The sequence below is a fragment of the Mauremys mutica genome, chromosome 3 (genome assembly GCF_020497125.1).
Source record: "Mauremys mutica isolate MM-2020 ecotype Southern chromosome 3, ASM2049712v1, whole genome shotgun sequence".
NCBI lineage: Eukaryota > Metazoa > Chordata > Testudines > Geoemydidae > Mauremys > Mauremys mutica.
This window is the reverse complement of record NC_059074.1, coordinates 2,446,002-2,464,636: the sequence shown is the minus strand read 5'-3', so window position 1 is coordinate 2,464,636 and position 18,635 is coordinate 2,446,002. Positions and strand designations below refer to the sequence as shown.

The 18,635-nt window shown below is 55.5% G+C and overlaps 1 protein-coding gene across 1 annotated transcript in view; it reads right to left on the bottom strand.

The window, feature by feature from the left end:
• Positions 1 to 30: 30 nt before the first annotated feature.
• IFT172 (intraflagellar transport 172) overlaps positions 31 to 18,635 on the bottom strand; it is a 114,429-nt gene continuing 95,824 nt past the window's right edge. Inside the window, exons 43-48 of the mRNA XM_045009996.1 lie at positions 15,579 to 15,674; positions 3,068 to 3,127; positions 2,116 to 2,214; positions 1,453 to 1,606; positions 808 to 899; positions 31 to 213 (exon numbers count right to left, since the gene is read on the bottom strand). Coding sequence (XP_044865931.1) covers positions 124 to 213; positions 808 to 899; positions 1,453 to 1,606; positions 2,116 to 2,214; positions 3,068 to 3,127; positions 15,579 to 15,674 — 591 coding nt within the window. The 3' untranslated portion in view covers positions 31 to 123. The remainder of the gene's footprint in view (positions 214 to 807; positions 900 to 1,452; positions 1,607 to 2,115; positions 2,215 to 3,067; positions 3,128 to 15,578; positions 15,675 to 18,635) is intronic.

The following is an 18,635-nucleotide window of genomic DNA, read 5'->3' as shown; positions in this document are numbered from 1 at the left end:
CCAGGGGAAGCGCAGGACACGCAGGCAGGGCCGGACACGGGATCAGGACCATGGCTGCTTTAATGGGGAGCGGCGAGGGGGAGGGCCTCAGGCCTGGTGGCCGGCCCAGGGGCACTGCCCCGCTCACTGGAAAGAGAAGCTGCTGCTCGGCAACCCCCCGGACCACTGGCCGATGAACTTGAGCACGTCTTGGCACACGGGACTATGGGACGTCTGCAAGAGAGAAGAGGCGGCGCTGGGCACAGGCTTGCAGAGCCGGGTGGTGAGGCTGAACTCAGCTCCCTGGGGATTCAGCACATCCCCCCGCTCCCTCCTGGGCTGCATGGGCAATGCGAGCCCAGCCCCCCAAGCATGGGCATGACCAGGCAGCAGCTGGGCCCAGCCCCCCACACCTCTACACTAGGGCAGCCGTGGGGCCTGTCCCCTGAACTGGAGCGGGGTGGGGCACAGCCCTGGTCCCTGGGGCCACTGGGGGTGGGCTGAGGAAAGGGGGGAACCCAGCGGGATAATACACAGGGGGCCTGCGTGCTGCTGGGGGATGTTCACCCAAGGTGGGGCTGGGCCAGGCTGAGACCCCATGGGAGGGCTGAACCCAGCCCGTTCCTCTCCAGGGGAGCCAATGCCCTGGCTCCTCTGCCCTTTGCTGCAGCTGAGAGGGGCTGGGCCAGGAGGTGGGGGTGGATGGCTGCCCCCCATTCTCCCTCCCAGTGGGCACAGGCCTGTGAGTGAGCCGAGCCTCTGCCTTGTCCTGCCCCCTGCGCTCAGCACTGAGCCCCTCCCATGAAGACGGGCCCTGCCCCCGCTCACCTTGACGGCCATCAGGAACTTGTTCCATGTCTCTTTGTTGGCTTCTTTCCCAGGCCGCTTGAACTCCACCTTGTTCCTCAGCACGGGGTAGCCTGGCCACAGACAGGCCAGTGAGTGGGGCTGAGCCCAGCTCCGCCCGACCCCCAGGGGCCTGGCCTGGGGACCCAGAGGTGCCGGGGGCCCCACCACACAGCAATGCCCCTGCCAGGATCCCACCTGCCAGGACCACACCCCACGCCCAAGCCCTTCCCCTGCACTTCCCTCGCCAGTGTCTGGAGTCCCCTGCTGCCAATTCCACTCCCCAAACCCCAACCCCCCCCTGCCCCAAAGCCTGCTCTCTCCAATCCGCCCCCTGGTCCCAAACCTGCCCCCCCCAGTCTGAAACCTCCCTCCCCCTATTGCTAATCCTGCCCCCATGGGTCCCAAACCTCTCCCCATCCTGCCCCCCGCCAAGCCTGCCTCCCCCACCCAGGTTGCAAATCTCCCCGACAGCCAATCCTGCCCACCCAGGTCCGAATCTTGCCCCCCTACTCCCCAGGTCCTGAGCCTGTCCCCTCTGCCAAACCTTCCCCCCACTGCCAATCTGCTGCCCCCAGATCTCATTCCCGCCCCCCATCCCCGAGGGGCTGAGGCCCAGGGACTCACCGGTGAGCAGGCAAGGCAGGGAGCGCACACCCGTGCTTGCGGCCACCAGCGAAGCCTCGTATGTTTCCCGCTCATCTCGGGGCAGGACCTGCTCCAGCCGCTGGTCCATGGACATGGTGAGCACCCAGTCCCTGATCTCCTCCCGCGTCGCCTCCTGCCGCACAGCACAGAGCACTGCTGACTCTGGGCACCACCCTGCGAGCCAGCCTGGCCCCCAGACCAGGGCGGGGCGGGGTCAGCGCCCAGACCCTGAACCCCCACTGACACTGGTCACTGGCCCTGGTCACTTGCGTCACTTGGTCCTGAGAGCAGGAGCCTCATCCCTCGCTTCCCTTACTCCCCAGTCCTGAGAGCTGGGGGCCTGGCCCCTCGACCCCCCTAGCCCTCTGGTCCTGCGAGCTGGGGGCCTGATCCCTCCCTTCTCCACTCACCTGGCCTGGGGCCCTGGTTCCTTGTGCCATCCCCTATTGCTGAGAGTTGGGGCCCTGCTCCCTCACTTCCCCCAGCCCTGAGAGCCAGGGGCCTGGTCCCTCGTGCTCCCCACCCCGTTGCTGTCAGGTCCCTCACACCCCTGCTTATTGCTGAGAGCTGGGCCCTGTGCTGCCTCACTCCCCTGCCTGGCCTGGGGCTGAGGGAAGCAGGGCTGGGGGGAACGACACTCACGGCCACGTGCTGATGCGCCGGGAGCGGCACCTCGAAGGGGATATCCGTGTTCTGGAAGTCGACGTGGTCCAGGGCATCGAGCGTGCCCTCTTCGATGGCCTGGGGGCAGAGGGAGAGCGCTGCAAGGGGGGGGGAGCATCCTGCGGTGCGAGCCCAGGCAGCACAAACCTCCCGCACCAGCAATGGCCCAGGCGATGCCTTTGCCACTCCTAGCAGACACACCCACGGCTCTCTTTCAATTCTCAATGGAGCATGTGCCAGCCAAGAGGACGGTGACTGACACCCTTGGCCAGGGTGCCGGGGAACTGGGTCCCCCAACTGGCCCCGCTGCTAAGGAGTACAGGGTTAGACTGGAAACAGGCACAGGACCTCTACTGGAGCAGCTGGAACCCGAGTGACCCTCCTTGCCAGCTGCTCTGGGGTCTCTGCTGTGTGCTGGACAACAGACGGGCAAGGAAGGGGCCGAGCTCCACGCTTTCCTTCCTGGTTCTTGAGCAGGCAGCAGCCGAGGAGTCAGGCAATGAGATCAGCTTCCTGCCCTCGTTCAGGGCCACCTCCAGCCAGACATCATGGCCTTTCTGGCCTGAACGGCTCTTGGGCTGGGGCCATGCTGCTCCGGACACGCAGCCAGGGCTTTGCTCGTACAGGCCGTGGTTTCACTCTGTGTCATTTCCAACCTGCAGCATTCAGCCACGTGCACGTTAACACAGGGCACGCTCCCCCTGTGGGTCCCTGAGGCAGGGCTGGGACAGTCTCTGTCAGGCACCTCCCCTGCAGCCCCCCGACTCAGAACAGCCTGCCCCCCTCAGAGCCGGCGCCAGGAGTCAGCAGCCTGAGCAATTGCTTAGGGCCCCGAGCAGCTCCAGAGCTCCCCCCCATCCCCAATGGGCTGGCACCAGCACCGCTAGCCACCCCTGTGCCGCCTTTACCCTCGTCCCGATGTGCCACTCACGTCGGTGAGATCCAGGAAACGGTTCAGGAAGATGAACGCCATGTTCTCCCAGCCAACCGCCTAGTGCAGAGAAAGCAAGAATGTGTGTGAGTGGTGGGAAGCTGATGCTGCCCATTCACACAGGCTCTGGGGAGCCCTGGCCACATCCCACCCACGGGTGATGTGGGGACATGCACTCTGGGCTAAGAGCAGTAACCTGCAGCAGGACAACGGGGGGCACCTGCACTGCACCTTGCTGAGCAGCCAGGGTTCAGGGGAAAACCAGGCAACAAAGGCTTCTGGGGGACTGAATCTGCAGGGTTCAGAGAAAGCAGCAGCATCGCCAGCTCGCACAGCCCCAGCTACACCAGAGGCAGGTGTGAGACCTAAGACTGCCTAGCAGCAGCTGTGTGATAACTTGCTCCCATGAGGGTCTCATCCTGGGCACTCACACTTAAGAGCTCAGATTATTTATTTGTGGGCTTGTCAAGATGAACAGTGAGCGTGCAGCAAGCTGGGGCATGAATTTACCGCACACTAGCCTGCTCTGGACTCCCCAGCCCTGGCCCCTTCACCGGGCACTAAAGGTTCCCAGCAGGCGGTGAGCTACTCCTGTTTTGAAGGGGAGTAGACCACACTAGCAGGGTGCCAGGGACAGGCACCACATGACACTGCAGTCACCCCCGGCTTGCTGTGCACTAACTGCATCTAGACAAGCCCTGTATGAGTGCAGTGCCACTGGTCATGGGCCAGGCCTCCACGGAGCTAGCACTGTGCAGACACAGAATTAAGAGACGGTCTGTACCACAAAGCGCTGACAAGCCAAGCTTAACCCCTGAAGCACGTTACAAATTCCTTCCACAATTTTTTTTCTAGCATTAACTCTGGTAACACTGGATTTTCTTATAATCCAGATAATCTCCAACAACTTCATGTGGAGATGAGTTCCACAGGCTAATAATGCATGGTGCAAAAAAGCATTCCCTTGTATTGGTTTGAATTTCCCCCATTTGAATTTCATTTAATGCGCCCTTGTTCTTGTCCTGAGACACGAAGAGCAGACGCGCCCGGTCTCCGTCTCTAGGCCAGCTGTTATTTTAGGTATTTCTGTCACATCCCCTCTTATTCATCTCTTCAGGGAACAGTCCCAAGCGTTTTGATCCCTCTTCCCATTGCCCTTCTCTGAACCCCTTGTTCTGCAATAGCCTCTGAGAGGCGGGACCCAGCACTGCACAGAGGAGGCTGTGATATGTTGGCACTCGGTACTCTCCATGTCACCACCATCCCGCCGCACACGGTGTTTGCTTTAGGGATCCCTGTGCCTGCTGAGCTGGCCCAGCGATGCCCAGAGCCCTCTCCTGAGCTGCAGCAGTTCACCTCGAGCCCTTGTCTACATGCAGTGCTGTGCAGGAGGTCTCTGCCCCAGTGCCAGCAGCAGGAGCCTGCAGTGACCTGCTATTGCTCTAGGAGAAACCTGGAGCCAGGTCGCGCTGCAGGCCCTGCAGCCAAGCACATCAGTGCCCACTGGGACTCCTCTCCCCGCCCAGGGACACAGAACAGCACTCTGTGCTGGGTAAGCTGGGGCGCAGGAACACAGTTCCCCACCCCAGAGACCATGGTCCGGCACCTGCCGGCACGTCTAGGCACGACCGAGTCCTTTGCTGTAGCATGGTCCTTGGGGCAGAGGCAGAGTCTGGGTTCCAGGGCTGGCTGCTGAGCCTTTCCCCATCCCTCTCTACTGGCTGCTTTGATGAACCATGAATGGGTGTGGTGAGCTCGGACTCCCCCTCGGACGGCAGGTCCTGCTGGGAGACGTACCGATGTCAAGTATGCCCGGAATATGTTACTAATAACGACAGCTCCTGCTGGCCCTTGAACCAGGGACACACCCAGAGTCACAGCTACCCACTGCTGTGCTTATCGCAGACGCTAGCTCAAGGCACAGGAAGAGCAGCAATGCCCAAGTTAAATGGGAGACACCATCAAAGAAGGAATCCCAGATAAAATGAAGTTGGCGTCTCAATCCCCCAGGGATAGAAAATGGCAAGTTTAAATAAAAGCTCCACCTAGTTGTTAGTCGTTTAGTCAGGGAGGGAATGTCCCTCTCCCCTCTGTCTAGTTATAAACCACCCAAATCTGACACTGGTATAAATCAAGGCCCCGCAGGGAACTCAGAGCTTGCGGAAGCCCTCAAGAAGCTGCAGAACATGGAAGTGCTACCACGCACTCAGACCAGGCACATGGGCAAACTCTCCCAGGGTTACCAGGGCTGAGAATGGCGAGACGTCATTGCAGACCCTGTCTGCTTTAACAGAAGTAACTGAATGTTTCTTGCTGAGTCTGCACCTGTGACAGTGGGACTATTTTGTAATATTGTTGTGAGGCCTGTTTGTGCCTCTGTTTCCCCATATGCTGCATTGTTACCCAGTGGGTGGAAAAGGGCTGTTTGCTTTCTGGGCAGGCGAAGAGATAGACGGTGGGTGTCTCCCAGCTGTCTGGGCCTTAGTCTCCATCTCACTGGAGCAGCTGAGGAGACTGGCGAATCCAACTGCCAGGACATCACACATAGCGACTGAGGACCCAGAGGGAGATGGACATCCCCGCCTCCTTTAGGGAAGCTGAACAATAATCCCTGGCTCAAGCTCAATAGACTGGAGAGGAGTGAGGGGGAGATAAGAGCTGGGGGCTGGGAGGAGTCGGGGCCAGACCCAGGGTCCATCAACACAGCATTCTAAAGGCCACAGCAGCAAGTCTCAGAGCTCAGGACTTGGGCTTGCAGGCGTTGCACTACAGCGCTAAAAACAGCTGTTGTGATGAAGTGGGTTTTTCCCCTTGTTATGTTGTACATGAGCTGATGTGAATCTTACTGTTTTTGCATGTATACTGTGTGCCTCAGTTTCCCTGTGTGCTGCACCAATGTCTAGGGTGCTGGGACTAAGGGGTGTCGCTTTTGCTGAGACCCTCAGGGGCAGGTCAGGCAGCTCCAGCTGCCTGCATGTAAGCAATGGACGGTGCCCTTCGTAACCTGAGACCCAGGAGGGGGATGCGACCAGGTGACACTTTGCCCAGGAAGCAAGATAAAGACTGGAGGGGCAACAGGCCTTTCGGAGGTTGGGCCACTGGAAGTCAGTCAGTCTCCTGTTTGGGACTTGGAGGGGCGGGGAGTCCAGGGCACCAGACCTGGATCCCCGCGCAAGATGGACTTTACGGAATGGTCCTGCTTTCAGTGCTAACAAGCTCTGTTCTGAGCAATGTTCCTGGTAACTAATAAAGCTTCTGTTGTAATTGCTGGTTGAGAGTCACGGCTGACTGCAAAGCTAGCGGGCAGGGCCCTTCTGGCTTTCCCGGGGGTCCCGTCCAGGTGGACCTGCTGCAGGAAGCGCATGGTGAGAACAGGGGTGCTGAACACTCTGAGCTCAGACCCAGAAAGGCCATAGTTGAAAAGTCTTCTTGCCCCTGTGATAATATGCAGGGAGGCATGCTACACCAGAGTCCTGTCCGGCTTCATACAGAGCAGTTCCAGAGCACCGGGCCTGTGTTTCTGTGACAGCTGGTTGTATGTTCTGGCTTGGGCTGGAACTCCGAAGCCCAACCCTACCCCAGACTTCAGAGCCCGGGCCTACCTGTCTCCACAGCTGTTTTTAGTGCTCTACCATGAGCCCTGCGTGCCTGATTCTGTAGACGTGGGCTCCCAGACTCACTGCCGCAGGTGGTGGAAGAGTGTTGACGTACCATTCGTCTCCCTGGGGCTGCCATGTCCCATGTCAACATACAGGAGTGGAAACATAAAAATGGCCATACTGGGTCAGACCAAGGGTCCATCTAGCCCAGTATCCGGTCTTCCGACAGTGGCCAGTGCCAGATGCCCCAGAGGGAATGAACAGAACAAGCAATCACCAAGTGATCCATCCCCTGTTGCCCATTCCCAGCTCCTGGCAAACAGAGGCTGGGACACCATCCCTGCACATCCTGGCTAATAGCCATTGATGGACCTGTCCTCCAGGAATTTATCTAGTTCTTGTTTGAACCCTGTTATAGTCTTGGCCCTCACAACATCCTCTGGTAGGGAGTTCCACAGGTTGTTAGTGCTTTTTGTGAAGAAATACTTCCTTGTGTTTGTTTTAAATCTGCTGCCTAGTAATTTCATGTGGTGATCCTGGTTCATGTGTTATGAGAAGGAGTAAATAACACTTCCTTGTTCAATTTCTCCAAACCAGTCATGATTTTACAGACCTCTATCATGTCCCCCCTTACTCATCTCTTTTTCAAGATGAACAGTCCCAGTCTTATTAATCTCTCCTCATACGGAAGCTGTTTCATCCCCTTAATCATTTTTGTTGCCCATTTCTGTACTTTTCCAATTCCAATGTATTTTTGAGATGGGGTGACCACATCTGCACATGGTATTCAAGATGTGGGCATACAGGGATTTATATAGAGGCAATATGATATTTTGTGTCTTATTATCTATCCCTTTTCTAATGGTTCCCAACATTCTGTTCGCTTTTTTGGCTGCCGCTGCACATTGAGTGGATGTTTTCAGAGAACTATCCACAGTGACTCCAAAGTGTCTTTCTTGAGTGGTAAAAGCTAATTTAGACTCATTTTGTATGTATAGTTGGGATTATGTTTTCCAATGTGCATTACTTTGCATTGATCAACATTGAATTTCATCTGCCATTTTGTTGCCCAGTCACCCATTTTGAGAGATTCTTTTGTAGCTCTTCATAGTCTGCCTGGGACTTAACTATCTTTAGTTTTGTATTATCTGCAAATTTTGTCACCTCACTGTTTAACCCTTTTTCCAGACCATTTATGAATATGTTGAATAGGACTGGGCCCAGCACAGACCCCTGGGGGACACCACTATTTACCTCTCTCCATTCTGAAAATTGACCATTTATTCCTACCCTTTGTTTCCTGTCTTTTAACCAGTAACTGATCCATGAGAGGACCTTCCCTCTTATCCCATGACAACTCACGTTGGTTAAGAGCCTTTGGTGAGGGACCTTGTCAAAAGCTTTCTGAAAGTCCAAATACTCTACATCCACTGGATCCCTCTTGTCCAAGTGATTGTTGACTCCCTCAGAGAATTCTAGCAGATTGGTGAGGCATGACTTCCCTTTACAAAAGCCATGTTGACTCTTCCCCAGCAAACTGTATTCATCTGTGTTTCTGATAATGCAGGGCCCATGCCAGGCACCTCAGACCCTAGTCACAAGCCAAGCCAGATTTTTGCCAAGGGAAGCTCTGACACGTTCCTCCTTAGATGTGGTGAAGGCTCATCCCTGAGGATCTCTGGTAGGAGGAGACAGCCCTGCCTGCTGGATGCCAGTGGTCAGGGGACTGTCTCGCTCTGCAGGTTGGTGTGGGGGAATGCAGAGCCAGACTTGGAGCAAGGCAGTGTGGCTAAGAACAACTCAGCTGTGTTGGGCAGGATCGCAGTGGGTGCCTGTGTTCGGAGAGCAGCCCCTGAGATGCAGCATGGTGGCAGAGGAGATGGCTCGCTGCCATCCCAATTTGCCTGATTGTCCCCAACGAGGCAGCAGCATCGAGCCCCACTCTGTGCTTCCCGATGGCAGGGCGCTAGGTGTCACTAATCTGGCTGTGGCAGAGTGTCCCTTGTGGGAGCCGGTGGGGAGCGCATGTGTGAGTCCAATACCCCACCCCAGTGAGTGCTGCAGTGTGTATCTTTCTAGTGGGCTGGCACTCAACCGTCGGAGGAGGGCTCTTGGCTTTCCCATCCCCTCTTGGGGTGTCAGGTGAAAAACACAACAGCCTCTAGGCAGCTAACAAAGCTACCAGAGAATGGGAAAGAAAAACCTGGAGGCAGCTCCCTGCAGGCTCTGGGCTCTCTTCCTTCACTGCCCGCGGCAGGGCTCACTGGGGGTTCAGAGCAAGTCTCAGCCTGTTCCCCTTTTAGTTCAGGGGCTGCACACCCTGCTCTGCGACAGCAGGGGCTCTGCTAGCCTCTCCAGGGCCGGAGGGAGCTCCACAGCCTGGTCCAGTCCCAGGTCTGCCCCCAGCTCAGGTGAGTTCCCTCCTTGTAACTCCTCGGGCAGGGCCACTCCAGGCCAGAGCAGATCTTTAACCCCTTCCATGCCAGTGCAAGGTCTGCATACCCCATCACACATAAACATAAGAACAGCCATACTAGGTCAGACCAATGGTCCATCTACCCCAGTACCCTGTTGTGACGTTATTGATATAAATTGGGACCATATAGAACATGGGTTGCAACCGAGGTCCTGTAGTGGCACCAAATCTTAGGTAAAGGGGGTCATATAAGGTGTCTAAGACCAGGTTATGGGTTGCTGGTTATGATTATGCTGTCTGTGTGCATGTATAATTTTTGGTTGAAGTTATGTATATAGGCTCTATATTGTCTGTATTTCAAGTTGGTGATGTGCTTCTGGGTGATATCCCAGACAAGCTGGTGTTAGCTCTGCTTAGCCTGCTTGATGGCCCATTAAGGACCATCAGCTACACAACTGACCCATGGAGAGAAGGCAGGCACGCCTTATGACTCAGCGAAGTATGCAGGGACTGGCCTATGTGACTCCAGACTCCATTTGGCTGTAATTTTCCACAGTGGGGACAAAGAGGTTCTTACACCTGGAAAAGCCTATATAAGGCTGATGCATCATCTCCATCTTGTCTTCAATCCTGCTTCTTACCTCTGGAGGGACTTTGCTACAAGCTGAAGCTCTACACAAGGGACTGAGGACCCATCCCAGCGGGGGATGTACTCCAGAGACTTGATTTAAACCTGCAGTTTATGCCGTCACTGCTGCAAGCCTGAACTAAGAACTTTGCCATTATTGTATGTAATTGATTCCATTTAACCAATTCTACCTCTCATCTCTACCTTTTTCCCTTTGTAAATAAACCTTTAGATTTTAGATTCTAAAGGATTGGCAACAGCGTGATTTGTGGGTAAGATCTGATGTGTATATTGACCTGGGTCTGGGGCTTGGTCCTTTGGGATCGAGAGAACCTTTTTCTTTTATTGGGGTGTTGGTTTTCATAATCATTCATCCCCAGGACGAGTGCACTGGTGGTGATACTGGGAGACTGGAGTGTCTAAGGAAATTGCTTGTGTGACTTGTGGTTAGCCAGTGGGGTGAGACCAGAGTCCTTTTTGTCTGGCTGGTTTGGTTTGCCTTAGAGGTGGAAAAACCCCAGCCTAGGGCTGTGACTGCCCTGTTTGAGCAATTGGTCCTGATTTGGCACTCTCAGTTGGGTCCCGCCAGAACCGCACTGTCACACCTGTTTTCCGACAGTGGCCGATGCCACAACTACAGTATAAGGTGTCAATCAACAATTAATCTATACACCTATCTATGACATTAACTTTGAAAAGTCGTGGTGATCAGGGGAGGTCCTGGACGACTGGAAAAAGGCAAATATAGTGCCCATCTTTAAACAAGAGAAGGAGGAGAATCCAGGGAACTACAGACCGGTCAGCCTCACCGCAGTCCCTGGAAAAATCATGGAGCAGGTCCTCAAGGAATCCATTTTGAAGCATTGGAGGGTGATCAGGAACAGTCAACATGGATTCACCAAGGGCAAGTCATGCCTGACTAAGTCATGGTTGCCTTCTAGGACGAGATAACTGGCTCTGTGGATATGGGGAAAGCGGTGGATGTGATATATCTTGACTTTAGCAAAGCTTTTGATATGAAGCAGCAAAGAATCCTGTGGCACCTTATAGACTAACAGACGTTTTGAATACCCACTTCTTCGGATGCTTGCATCCGAAGAAGTGGGTATTCACCCACGAAAGCTCATGCTGCAAAACGTCTGTTAGTCTATAAGGTGCCACAGGATTCTTTGCTGCTTCTACAGAACCAGACTAACACGGCTACCCCTCTGATACTTTTGATATGGTCTCCCACAGTATTCTTGCCAGCAAGTTAAAAAAGTCTGGATTGGATGAATGGATTATAAAGTGGATAGAAAGCTGGCTAGATGGTCGGGCTCAACGGGTAGTGATCAATGGCTCCATGTCTAGTTGGCAGCTAGTATCAAGCGGAGTGCCCTAGGGGTTGGTCCTGGGGCTGGTTTTGTTCACATCTTCATTAATGATCTGGATGATGGGATTAATTGCACCCTCAGCAAGTTTGCAGAGGACACTAAACTCGGGGGAGACGTAAATACTCTGGAGGATAGGGATAGGGTCCAGAGTGACCTAGACAAATTAGAGGATTGGGCCAAAAAAAATCTGATGAGGTTCAACAAGGACAAGTGCAGAGTCCTGCACTTAGGACGGAAGAATCCCATGCACTGCTACAGGCTGGGGACCAACTGGCTAAGCCGCAGTTCTGCAGAAAAGGACCTGGGGATTCCAGTGGACGAGAAGCTGGATATGAATCAGCAGTGTGCCCTTGTTGCCAAGAAGGCTAACGGCATATTGGGCTGCATTAGTAGGAACAGTGCCAGCAGATTGAGGGACAAGATCATTCCCCTCTATTCGGCACTGGTGAGGCCTCATCTGGAGTACTGCGTCCAGTTTTGGGCACCACACTACAGAAAGGATGTGGACAAACTGGAGAGAGTCCAGCGGAGGGCAAAGAAAATGATTAGGAGGATGGGGCACATGATTTATGAGGAGAGGCTGAGGGAACTGGGATTGTTTAGTCTGCAGAAGAGAAGAATGAGGGGGGATTTGATAGCAGCTTTCAACTACCTGAAAGGGGGTTCCAAAGAGGATGGATCTAGACTGTTCTCAGTGGTAGCAGATGACAGAACAAGGAGCAATGGTCTCAAGTTGCAGTGGGGGAGGTTTAGGTTGGATATTAGGAAAAACGTTTTCACTAGGAGGATGGTGAAGCACTGGAATGGGTTACCTAGGGAGGTGGTGGAATCTCCTTCCTTAGAGGTTTTTAAGGGCAGGCTTGACAAAGCCCTGGCTGGGATGATTTAGTTGGGAATTGGTCCTGCTTTGAGCAGGGGGTTGGACTAGATGCCTCCTGAGGTCCCTTCCAACTCTGATATTCTATGATTCTATGACGCTGGTAGAGCAGGTGCCAGTTCTTGCCAAGGCTGTAGGCATCAGCTGAGCACAGACAAATTCATAGCTGGGAAACAAACCAGCTCACCTGTATGCTAGTATTCTTTAAGACAGGTGCTAGACTTGTGAGGAAGTGGTTAGACTCTATAGAATGCTTCTAAGTTGCTGCCTGCATTAATCTGACTTGTAATGCCTGTATCCCATGCTGTAAGGTGATATGTACGTTTTGCTTTGTAACGGTGTAAATGCCTGCTCTGGACTTGTGAACGCAGGCAGGAGGAGAGGTTGCCCTGCCCATCAAGAAGGACTATCAAATCTAAATGGGCCATTGTGGAACATCATGATACAAAGACTGGGTTGATAGCCCTCTCACCCCCAGGAAGGTGCTACTGTCAAGAAAGCTGGTCCCATCAGTGTGATGGCATTCATCCAAGAGTTCTGAAAGAACTCAAATGTGAAGTTGCGGAACTATTAACTAAGGTTTGTAACCTGTCCTTTAAATCGGCTTCGGTACCCAATGGCTGGAAGTTAGCTAATGTAATGCCAATATTTATAAAGGGCTCTAGAAGTGATCCCAGCAATTACAGACCGGTAAGTCTAACGTCGGTACCGGGCAAATTAGTCGAAACAATAGTTAAGAATAAAATTGTCAGACACATAGAAAAACATAAACTGTTGAGCAATAGTCAATATGGTTTCTGTAAAGAGAAATCATGTCTTACTAATCTATTAGAGTTTTTTGACGGGGTCAACAAACATGTGGACAAGGGGGATCCAGTGGTCATAGTGTACTTAGATTTCCAGAAAGCCTTTGACAAGGTCCCTCACCAAAGGTTCTTATGTAAATTAAGCTGTCATGGGATAAAAGGGAAGGCCCTTTCATGGATTGAGAGCTGGTTAAAGGACAGGGAACAAAGGGTAGGAATTAATGGTAAATTCTCAGAATGGAGAGGGGTAACTAGTGGTATTCCCCAAGGGTCAGTCCTAGGACCAATCCTATTCAATTTATTCATAAATGATCTGGAGAAAGGGGTAAACAGTGAGGTGGCAAAGTTTGCAGATGATACTAAGCTGCTCAAGATAGTTAAGACCAAAGCAGACTGTGAAGAACTTCAAAAAGATCTCACAAAACTAAGTGATTGGGCAACCAAATGGGAAATGAAATTTAATGTGGATAAATGTAAAGTAATGCACATTGGAAAAAATAACCCCAACTATACATACAACATGATGGGGGCTAATTTAGTTACAACTAATCAGTAAAAAGATCTTGGAGTCATTGTGGACAGTTCTCTGAAGATGTCCACGCAGTGTGCAGAGGCGGTCAAAAAAGCAAACAGGATGTTAGGAATCATTAAAAAGGGGATAGAGAATAAGACTGAGAATATATTATTGCCCTTATATAAATCCATGGTACGCCCACATCTCGAATACTGTGTACAGATGTGGTCTCCTCACCTCAAAAAAGATATTCTAGCACTAGAAAAGGTTCAGAAAAGGGCAACTAAAATGATTAGGGGTTTAGAGAGGGTCCCATATGAGGAGAGATTAAAGAGGCTAGGACTCTTCAGTTTGGAAAAGAGGAGACTAAGGGGGGATATGATAGAGGTGTATAAAATCATGAGTGATGTGGAGAAAGTGGATAAGGAAAAGTTATTTACTTATTCCCATAATACAAGAACTAGGGGTCACCAAATGAAATTAATAGGCAGCAGGTTTAAAACAAATAAAAGGAAGTTCTTCTTCACACAGCACACAGTCAACTTGTGGAACTCCTTACCTGAGGAGGTTGTGAAGGCTAGGACTATAACAATGTTTAAAAGGGAACTGGATAAATTCATGGTGGTTAAGTCCATAAATGGCTATTAGCCAGGATGGGTAAGGAATGGTGTCCCTAGCCTCTGTTTGTCAGAGGGTGGAGATGGATGGCAGGAGTGAGATCACTTGATCATTGCCTGTTAGGTTCACTCCCTCTGGGGCACCTGGCATTGGCCCTTTGGTCTGACCCGGTACGGCCGTTCTTATGTTCTTAATTCTGGGAGAGGAGAATAAAGATAGCTGACATCACAATTTTTCATCTCTCTGCTGTTTGGACCCTCACAGGACTGGAGCCAGGAAACAAAAGCAGGGATCCCCAGGGTGAACCTGGGTTACACCTAAAAGACATTCAGTGCTGACCGATTACTACAACTCTGTCACCTTCTGGAACCACAGGCTGTAACTCAGTTGTGTACCTGTTTTAACCTGTAAAGAACTCTCATTTCTTTTCCTAGTCACTACACCCTGAGCTCGTTTACGGTAGGATTGGCTACAAGTGCTGGTGGTGTGAGATCTGCAGTACAAACTGACATGGGGTAAGTGACTGGTCTCTTGGGACTGACAGCAATCTGAACCTTTTCTCATCTTTGGTGTATGGCAACCAAAGAATCACACAGCCCAGCTTGCCTGGGTGGCAGAGACAGGAGGGCCCCAGGGGCCTGTCGGGGATCCATGGTAAGGCTCGTCTAGTGCGTCCAGAGTCCATGTTTGTTACTGGGCTGGTGGCAGCTAACTGCAGAACACAGCAGCATGGGGCGTCTGCCCTGCTTTCGACAGCCTGCCGTGAGCACGGCACTCACGGGCATGAACCACTCCAGGCAGTGGGAGGGTGCACGACTCTCCCTAGTTATTAAGTGTATTTACAAAATCACTATTTCAGCCTGAAGCCCGGGAGTTTTGCCAGCACGAGAGTATTTTATGAGCACGTGCATGAGCCCATGTGTCACGCACCACCAATCCGATCGGATGAACACATCGAATGCGGGACATTCTTCTCCATTGCCCCGGTGGGTCATGCCCTGGCTCTGCAGTGAGGGGCAGACAGGAGGCTTATGTTCACCCCCCGCCCCGGGTACTGGAGTGTGCCAGCAGGGGCCACCTGGGGCAGGTAGAGCGTGAGACGCAGCCTGTGGCTGGCGGGATGACACTAGTGCTCCAAGCCCACCTCCCATCATACCCTCCCTGCACAGTCTGCGGGGGCGGGAGAAGCTGGAGGGGTGATAGCAGAGGACGTGATGGCAGGGGAGGTCCAAGCTGGGGACTGGTCAAGGTAATTAAGGACCCTAGGTGGCATAGGAGGGCAGCTTTCCTGGCCAGATCCTTCCGGTCTTCCCAATCGGGGTGGGGGCCAGGGGTGCAATGAGGGGGGAATCGCTGACCCCCAGGGCCCATTCCCATCCCTCTCTCCCTAACCCTCCCACCCTCCCCAATTTGAGGACACCCACTCCCTTGCCAGGCCTGTCACGCTCTCCTCATGCCCCATGGGATACGTGCTCATGGAGAACCCCCGGAGGAGGGGCATTGGCAGCTACATTTGCTGAGGGGCTGGTGGAAGATGGGGGCAGGAGCCCACCAGGCAGGAGGGAGGGAGGGAAAGCTGCCAGAGAAGGACCCACTCCCCCACTGCAGACAGAGAGCCCAGGGGAGCCAGGTGACCAGGCCCTCCTGCCAGTGGCCCCTGCATATCAGGCTGCCTCTTACCTTGGCTGCTGTGCCAGCTTCATAAAAGGCCTTGTCTGCAGGGACGAGCTCAGTGTGGCGCAGAAGGGAGATGGAGAGCTTGGCTGCCACGACATCCTGAGGGCAGAGATGCCTTGAGAGCCACCCAGAGCCAACACGTATGAGAGACTGTGACCCAGTCCGGATCCCCAGCGCTCGGTGTCTGAGCCCCAGAGAGCCCTACCCTCCCAGATCCCCAGTGCCCAATGTCTGAGCCACGGAGAGCCCTGCCCTCCCTCTGCCCCGCCCAGATCCCCAGTGCCTGGTGTCTGAGCCACGGAGAGCCTTGACCTCCCTCTGCCCTGCCCAGATCCCCAGTGCCCAGTGTCTGAGCCCTGCCCTCTCTCTGCCCCGTCCGTATCCCAACACCCAATGTCTGAGCCCCGGAGAGCCCTGCCCTCCCAGATCCCCAGTGCCTGGTGTCTGAGCCCCAGAGAGCCCTGCCCTCCCTCTGCCCTGCCCAGATCCCCAGCGCCCAGTGTCTGAGCCCCGGAGAGCCCTGCCCTCCCAGATCCCCAGTGCCTGGTGTCTGAGCCCCAAAGAGCCCTGGCCAGATCCCCAGTGCCCGGTGTCTGAGCCCCAGAGAGCCCTGCCCTCCCTCTGCCCTGGCCAGATCCCCAGTGCCCGGTGTCTGAGCCCCAAAGAGCCCTGGCCAGATCCCCAGTGCCCAGTGTCTGAGCCCCAGAGAGCCCTGGCCAGATCCCCAGTGCCCGGTGTCTGAGCCCCAGAGAGCCCTGCCCTCCCTCTGCCCTGCCCTCTCTCTGCCCTGCTCAGATCCCCAGCACCCAATGTCTGAGCCACGGAGAGCCCTGCCCTCCCAGATCCCCAGTGCCTGGTGTCTGAGCCCCAGAGAGCCCTGACCTCCCTCTGTCCTGCCCAAATCCCCAGTGCCCAATGTCTGAGCCCCATAGAGCCCTACCCTCCCAGATCCCCAGTGCCTGGTGTCTGAGCCCCAGAGAGCCCTGGCCAGATCCCCAGTGTCCGGTGTTTGAGCCCCAGAGAGCCCTGGCCAGATCCCCAGGGCCCAGTGTCTGAGCCCCAGAGAGCCCTGGCCAGATCCCCAGTGCCCGATGTCTGAGCCACAGAGAGCCCTGCCCTCCCAGATCCCCAGTGCCTAGTGTCTGAGCCCCAGAGAGCCCTGGCCAGACCCCCAGTGCCCGGTGTCTGAGCCCCAAAGAGCCCTGGCCAGATCCCCAGTGTCTGAGCCCCAGAGAGCCCTGGCCTCCCTCTGCCCCATCCGTATCCCAACACCCAATGTCTGAGCCCCGGAGAGCCCTGCCCTCCCAGATCCCCAGTGCCTGGTGTCTGAGCCCCAGAGAGCCCTGCCCTCCCTCTGCCCTGCCCAGATCCCCAGCGCCCAGTGTCTGAGCCCCGGAGAGCCCTGCCCTCCCAGATCCCCAGTGCCTGGTGTCTGAGCCCCAAAGAGCCCTGGCCAGATCCCCAGTGCCCGGTGTCTGAGCTCCGGAGAGCCCTGCCCTCCCTCTGCCCTGCCCAGATCCCCAGCGCTCGGTGTCTGAGCCCCAAAGAGCCCTGGCCAGATCCCCAGTGCCCAGTGTCTGAGCCCCAGAGAGCCCTGCCCAGATCCCCAGTGCCTGGTGTCTGAGCCCCAGAGAGCCCTGCCCTCCCTCTGCCCTGCCCAGATCCCCAGCGCCCAGTGTCTGAGCCCCGGAGAGCCCTGCCCTCCCAGATCCCCAGTGCCTGGTGTCTGAGCCCCAGAGAGCCCTGCCCTCCCTCTGCCCTGCCCAGATCCCCAGTGCCCAGTGTCTGAGCCCCAGAGAGCCCTGCCCTCCCTCTGCCCTGCCCAGATCCCCAGCGCTCGGTGTCTGAGCCCCAAAGAGCCCTGCCCAGATCCCCAGTGCCCGGTGTCTGAGCCCCAGAGAGCCCTGCCCTCCCTCTGCCCTGCCCTCTCTCTGCCCTGCTCAGATCCCCAGCACCCAATGTCTGAGCCACGGAGAGCCCTGCCCTCCCAGATCCCCAGTGCCTGGTGTCTGAGCCCTAGAGAGCCCTGACCTCCCTCTGTCCTGCCCAAATCCCCAGTGCCCAATGTCTGAGCCCCATAGAGCCCTACCCTCCCAGATCCCCAGTGTCCGGTGTCTGAGCCCCAGAGAGCCCTGGCCAGATCCCCAGGGCCCAGTGTCTGAGCCCCAGAGAGCCCTGGCCAGATCCCCAGTGCCCGATGTCTGAGCCACAGAGAGCCCTGCCCTCCCAGATCCCCAGTGCCTAGTGTCTGAGCCCCAGAGAGCCCTGGCCAGACCCCCAGTGCCCGGTGTCTGAGCCCCAAAGAGCCCTGGCCAGATCCCCAGTGTCTGAGCCCCAGAGAGCCCTGGCCTCCCTCTGCCCCATCCGTATCCCAACACCCAGTGTCTGAGCCCCGGAGAGTCCTGCCCAAATCCCCAGTGCCCAATGTCTGAGCCCCATATAGCCCTGCCCTCCCTCTGCCCAGCCCAGATCCCCAGTGTCTGAGCCCCAGAGAGCCCTGACCTCCCTCTGCCCAGCCCAGATCCCCAGTGCCCAGTGTCTGAGCCCCAGAGAGCCCTGCCCAGATCCCCAGTGCCCAGTGTCTGAGCCCCAGAGAGCCCTGCCCAGATCCCCAGCGCCCAGTGTCTGAGCCCCAGAGAGCCCTGCCCAGATCCCCAGTGCCCAGTGTCTGAGCCCCAGAGAGCCCTGCCCTCCCTCTGCCCTGCCCAGATCCCCAGCGCCCGGTGTCTGAGCCCCAGAGAGCCCTGCCCAGATCCCCAGCGCCCGGTGTCTGAGCCCCAGAGAGCCCTGCCCTCTCTCTGCCCTGCCCAGATCCCCAATTGCTGTAGGGCTCCTCCCATGCACTGGCTCGCAGCGTGTCACTCTGTGCTCTCACAGCAGGGATCCCCAATGCCACCCCTGGCTGTGGCGGGCCCAGGGCACCATTCCCACGTTCCCCCAGGCAGCACTCTCTGCAATGGCTGAATGCACTGGAGAGGGCCACAACCAGCTGTTTTGCCTCCAGAGCCCTCCGCCCATGGATCCCAGGTATGGAGGCCGAGCAGAGGGCACGGCAGACCT